Here is a 6,550-nt window from a genome sequence, read left to right as displayed (position 1 = left end):
ATAAAGGAAACAATTTGTAGTCAATACCAAACTCTAATTATTTTTACGAATTCAAATTTGCAGTCGCTAGATTTCAGTTGTACCTATATATTCTAGAAGTGGTGACCTGTGAGAACAAACAACCTAGGCTGGCTACTGCAACTTCTAACTGATTGCTTGAATGCTAGAAAGACAGGAGGAACTTGTTTGAGTCTGTTAATCAAGGTTGGTTTTCCCATGTCATGTATTTAATCATCAAAATTTAGTACAACACATACAACCACACACCACTTTTTTCATTTTCTTTCTTCTCCGTGGTAGCGGCGGTGGTGCTCGGCTTTTGATGGCACTTTTCAGACAATCATCAGTGGCCGGGGACCCCGGCTCCACCGTGGTCGCCATTGACAGAGACAAGAACAGCCAATTGGCAGTCAAATGGGCAGTTGATTATCTTTTGAGCAATAGGACCTCTCATTGCATCCTCATTCACGTTCGAAGCCGCAGCTTGCATCCTCGTAGGTATCCGTCTCTTCATCACCATCATCATAACCATAAACACTAATAATTATCACCACCATAATTAACAATTATTGATGTGATCACCATCAAAAACATTATATGATGATCAATTGGGATGTCAATCATGGTTGCATCCATATTTTTATGTTTTTCTTTGACAAAAACAATATTCTATTTAAACCTTTCTAATCTATGGAGAAGGGGATTCTAACTCTCATGCAAGGGGACTGGTACGCTGTCTTGGCTAACTAACCTAACATATATCTGCACCCTTTTTTTTTTTTGGTTCAAATAGAAGATTATGTCTTCTGACTCTTGCAAAGTAAGGGTAAGGCTGCGCACTATAGTTGTTCCCCTTGATTCTCATAAAGCGGAGAGTCTTGTGGCTTGGGTCGTCCTTTTAGAAGATTATGTCTTAACCCATTAGCACAAATAATTAACCTTGTGTTAGAAATTTTTGTCATTGATTAATTTGTTGTTAACATGTATTGGCGGTATTAATAAATCATTATTTACCTTGTCATGTCATGGAATATGTAACCTTCACTTTGTGTATGTGTTTGAGATATGTGTTCTTGGTTTTGCAGAGGATGTTGGTTTAGTTTCCAAAGATGGTCGCCCGCCAACTGAAGACGAGCTGCAACATTTCTTTCTTCCCTACCGAGGATTCTGCGCACGAAAAGGCGTTAGTGATTAATATCATTTGATTTCCATATGCTAAAAATCCTCTAAAATCTAATTCACTTGAGTAATGTTGCATGTAGCTCACCAGGAACACTTAACCTGAATTTGTTCTTTAATTAGTCTTTACTCCTTATGCGTGCCCTGGTTTTTCAATTTCTCTTATGAGCCTAATACAGTGCCGTCGGTGTGCCCTAAAATTCGTAAACTGGGTCTGTGCATATATGAATGGCTAAATAACTACAACTTGCCAAATATTCACTTGGATTATTGGATATTATGTCAATAGATCAGTTTACCTGGTTGTCAGTTATTGATGGCAATGAGTTTTTCAGATTGTAGCCAAGGAAGTGATCCTCCATGACATCGATGTTCCAAGTGCGCTTATTCATTATATTGTCAGCAACTCCATATGCAATATTGTTGTTGGCGCTTCCAGTCGCAATGCTATAACAAGGTGATCTCTCTCTCTTTGAGGCCTTTGTAGTTGAGATGTTATGTATTTTTTTTTCTAACAACTAGAGTGGTATGTCTTTCATGTAGAAAATTTAAGAATTCAGATGTGCCTACTTGCTTACTCAAATCTGTACCAGAAACCTGTGTGGTATATGTCATATCGAAAGGAAGAATTCAGACTTCTACGGTCAGCAAGCAGACCTCAAACACCGAGGAGTAGTGCAGTTACACCGAGAAGTAGTGCAGTTACTACCCAAGAAAAGTTCTCTACAGTTACAGCTTTTCAACCATACTCATGGCGTGTCAGACTTCGAAGATGTCATCAGGTATATAATCTAGATTTTGCAGCTGCATTCTTTTCTTGGTGGATAAGTAGAATAATTGGGTTTTTACTGTATAATGATCCTTGCTAAAATTTATCAATGAAACAAGAAATAAGTTTTTCCTACATTGCAGAAAACATTTTAGTGACGGGAGCTCAAACAGTGCTAGCTCTGACAGAGTATCTTTGGATAAGAGCACCGAGTTTAAGCAGTTAATGCCACCAACGGCGTATAGGCCTGGCAGCACAACAAATTCACCAACACAGTCAGTTGCAAGCTTCACGTCAGAAACTTCGTCTCATCGGAATTCTGCATCAGGTTGCAGTGATCTCTCAGGGCCGTTTAGTTTCCAATCAAATGGTTCAGATAATGAAGGTTCTGGTAACTCTTCCAACTCGCAAACCCCAGTAAGTTCAACGTATAAAGAACAGATAAAAGTGAATACTGACAATTACTTGCATCACAATCCATGTCCATTTCTATGGTTTGAACTTATATAGATAACTGAAACTCATGTTGCATAAGTTACAGTCTGGCTTGGATGCCGAAATGAGGAGATTAAGGATCGAACTGAAGCAAACCATGGACATGTATACTTCAGCTTGCAAAGAAGCTACTACAGCTAAACAGAAGGTAAGACATTGAAAGATAGGTATATTTTCCAATGATCTGGAAAGCAGTTTATTCCATTTCGAACCCGAAATTTTGTATTTTTTTGTCCAGGCGTGGGAGATGCAAAAATGGAGGACGTCAGAAGAGCGCAAGTTGGAGGAAGCCAAGCTAGGGGAAGAGGCTGCGCTGGCAATGGCAGATATGGAAAGGCAGAAGAGCAAAGCTGCAACGGAAGCAGCACGGATGGCACAAAGGCTAGCAGATCTGGAAACACAGAAGAGAAAAATTGCAGAAAGGAAAGCGAAGCAGGAAGCTGAAGATAGCAGGACAGCTATAGATGCTTTGGTGAACAATCAAGTTCGGTACAGAAGATACACCATTGAAGAGATTGAAATTGCAACAGATTACTTTAACAATTCAAACAAAATTGGAGAAGGTGGTTATGGACCAGTTTATAGAGCGATTCTTGATCACACTCCTGTTGCCATCAAGGTCTTGAGGCCGGACATATCACAGGGGCAGAGGCAATTCCAACAAGAGGTAAAACTATCTTCTTTGTTCAATTTTCTAACTTAAAGCATGAAAATAAGTTTATACTTTGATTTGAGTGAGTAGAAGATTGCGAAATGGAAACGCTCTCATGTATCATTTGTCCAAAACTTCATTTTCAATATCTATTTTTTAATGTAGGTTGAGGTTTTGAGCCGTATTAGGCATCCACACATGGTTATCCTAGTAGGCGCCTGCCCCGAGTATGGATGCCTTGTTTACGAGTACATGGAAAATGGAAGCTTAGAAGACCGCCTCTTCTGCAAGAACAACACTCCTCCAATCACATGGGCAATTCGTTTCAAAATATCTGCTGAAATTGCCACTGCCCTCCTTTTCCTTCACCAAACAAAACCCGAGCCTCTGGTGCATCGTGACCTCAAGCCAGGAAACATTCTCGTAAACCGAAACTATGTAAGCAAGATTGCGGATGTAGGTTTGGCTAGGCTAGTTCCACCATCTATAGCTGATAGCGTCACTCAATACCGGATGACAGCAGCAGCTGGTACATTTTGTTACATTGACCCGGAGTATCAACAAACAGGAATGTTGGGTGTGAAATCAGACATATATTCTTTAGGAGTAATGCTATTGCAGATCATTACCGCAAGGCCTGCAATGGGTTTATCCCACCAAGTTGAGAAGGCTATCGAGAAAGGTACATTTGCTCAGATGCTTGATCCTGCAGTGACAAATTGGCCAGTTGAAGAGGCTTTATCATTTGCAAAACTAGCTTTGAAGTGTTGTGAGCTGAGGAAGAAAGATAGACCAGATCTCAGTACAGTCATCTTGCCTGAGCTGAACCGGCTGAGAGATCTCGGGATGAAGAATGAAGCGACTGAAGTTTCTTGTGGACATTATTCATACACGGGGTCACTTCCACCAATGGCATCAACATCAACTCAGAGTCAGGTTAGTCATAGCTAGTTTTAGTTATTCAGCTTCTTATAGTGGAAATAATAAATTCAAAGCTTCCTTCAAATTAAGGATACTTAGATACATTTCTAAAATATAATAGACTTCAGTTGTAATTTTTATTATGTATAATATCAGGATGGAATGAGAGAAAATGCTAATGTCGAAATGGAAATTCAACGTAGATCAATGTAAAGAAGAGGTGGCTGCTGCTGCGGTTGGAGTCTATGACGAAAGTGTGGAGCTTCAAGAATAGTTTTCGAAAAGGCGGTTGTTCTTCATCATCATCAATGGGAAGACATGTCGGAAAGTTAAGCAAGAAGCAAGTGGAGGGTTGTTGGACTTTTGTAAGTAATTGCTCTTCTGTGACTCCTACTCCTTTGAGGAGGTCCAACTCATTTTCGCAGTGATAATTTTGGATTCTTCATTCTTCTTCATGCCCTTGTCGAAGACATTTCACACGATCACAGTTGTACGTGTTCATCAATTTAGCTTATATGCACAAGTGATTTTTACTTATTGTCGGATCCATTGGTCATATCTTGGGAAGTTGGTTTTTATAATGGAGAAAAAACACTCGAAAGAAAAAGTTGTATATGTAAACATAATTTGAAACTTGGAGATCATTGATCTATATGTAGAAAACGAGAAACGCAATACACAATACTGAAGCTCTTATGATAATTTGATTAGCCCAACCGACGTGAGAGGGTAGGACAAGGAAGGATTAGGATAGGTCCACGGTTCGATTCCTTCAACATAATCTGAAGAAAAAATTAATGCAGTTTTCGTGCATGGTATAAACCACCACAACAATAACGAGAACTGGAGCTGTGCTCCTCCACTGTCCTTCAAAAACTCGATCTTGATCTTCTCGAGCGTGACTGCAGCATCTTGGATATTAATCCTTTTAGTTTCTTCTGGGGATTCTGCACCACAAGCTAGATCTTAACTCAAAATGGAGGATAAAACAATTCCTCTTCGTCAAGAAATCATGATCTTCTTTTGTCCCAAGTAAACTGCAATCCACAATATCGACAATTGCATCCGGAAATAACGAACTTGCAACCCATTACTTTGAATTCAGTTCCCCAACAAAAATCTCATCAGTTGACTTCCTATTTGTGAATGCCTCCATCTGTACAATGCCGAAACTATACACATCCCATCTCGTCGAAACAATACCTTCCATTCTAAACTCTGCAAGTTATATTTGTGAGTTTTGGCTATCACGACAAGGAAACTATAACTTTGCCTTTTTTCATAACTAAGGACAACATTTATAAAATTTATTTTTTTTACACTAGCAAGAGTACATTACCTGGAGCCATATACCTAATTGTGGCTAGGGGTCATAATTCAGGTCATAGAATCGCATTTGCCCCAAGAGTTTTGCAATGCTGAAATGAGCAACATTTGCCACAATATTATTGTCTAGGATTATGTTGCTCGGCTTCACATCACATTGGACAATAGGTATGGAGTAACAATGATGAAGGTATTCCAACACCGATGCAACATCTATCATTACATTCAACCTCTCCTAGGATGCTCAAAGAATGCTTCTGAGAATGCAGCCGCTTTTCAAGGCTCCCATTGGGCATGTATTGCAGTACGAAGACATTAAAATCAACTTCGCTGCAACAACTGACGGTCTTGATAAGATTTCGATGACGAATATGTGTAGCATTTTATATTCACAATCAAAACTCTTGAAAGCCCCTTCAATCTGTAAATTGAAGACTTTCACAGCAACATATGTTCCATCTGAACGTGTTCCTGTAAGAGTTGAGATCCTTTTGTCTCACATTGGGCAACAGTATTTTTTCACTAGCCTTTATATAGGCTTATTCCTTCTTCTTAGTAATTAGAACTTGGATTATTTGGAAATGGATTGAAGGCTTGGAGCCTTATGGTTGTGTGGATTAGGCTTGAATATAATATAGCCTAGATACAATTAATATTAATTAATCAAGAGAAGGGCCCTTGGAATTTAAAATTAATCAGATTCATTAATTTTAATTTTCGGATTAAGTTTTTTTAATTAATTTATTAATTAAAAAACGTTTTGATTAAAAGACAGCTATTAGAAAGAGTTGTGTACTTTCAAATATTTGCAATCACAATATCCAAGTGAGATCATCTTTCTTCCTCTTAGAAAGAGTTGTGTACTTTCAAAAATTCGCTAGAATTCTAGAATCCAGTGCGGGTTGTAGAATTAGGTAGTTGAATCCTGGTCGAGCAGACATTGTAGAACCACAAACACAAGAGTGAGACAAAAATACTGTTCGAAGGACATAGCTTTTACGCTAGCCTCTACTATTGTATAATTTCATTCTTATATTAGTTTCTGTATTTATTGTATAATTTCATTCTGCACATCAAATATTTTTGGTTAATAAAATATTAGAATTTCAAATTCTGTTTATTTCTATTATTTTTTGTTTATTTCTGAATTGTTCTCCAACAGTTCCTTTATATATGGAGCCAAAGCCCCCACTGCCAAGTAAGTTGCT

The 6,550-nt window shown here is 38.5% G+C and overlaps 1 protein-coding gene across 1 annotated transcript; it reads left to right on the top strand.

The window, feature by feature from the left end:
• The first annotated feature begins 322 nt into the window (after nucleotides 1–322).
• LOC103961572 (U-box domain-containing protein 35-like) lies at nucleotides 323–4,229 on the top strand. Its single transcript, XM_048587196.1, has 10 exons — nucleotides 323–494; nucleotides 1,086–1,183; nucleotides 1,515–1,636; nucleotides 1,723–1,822; nucleotides 1,909–1,961; nucleotides 2,092–2,365; nucleotides 2,490–2,591; nucleotides 2,682–3,110; nucleotides 3,261–4,031; nucleotides 4,173–4,229. Exons 1-10 carry the CDS (start codon nucleotides 323–325, stop codon nucleotides 4,227–4,229), a joined length of 2,178 nt encoding a protein of 725 aa, XP_048443153.1.
• The last annotated feature ends 2,321 nt before the right edge of the window (nucleotides 4,230–6,550 follow it).

The sequence above is a fragment of a genome, unplaced genomic scaffold (assembly GCF_019419815.1).
Source record: "Pyrus x bretschneideri cultivar Hongxiangsu unplaced genomic scaffold, Pyrus_bretschneideri_v1 Contig26, whole genome shotgun sequence".
Classification (NCBI taxonomy): domain Eukaryota; kingdom Viridiplantae; phylum Streptophyta; class Magnoliopsida; order Rosales; family Rosaceae; genus Pyrus; species Pyrus x bretschneideri.
Note: the sequence above shows the minus strand (reverse complement) of the source record. Positions and strands in the feature narration are given on the sequence as shown.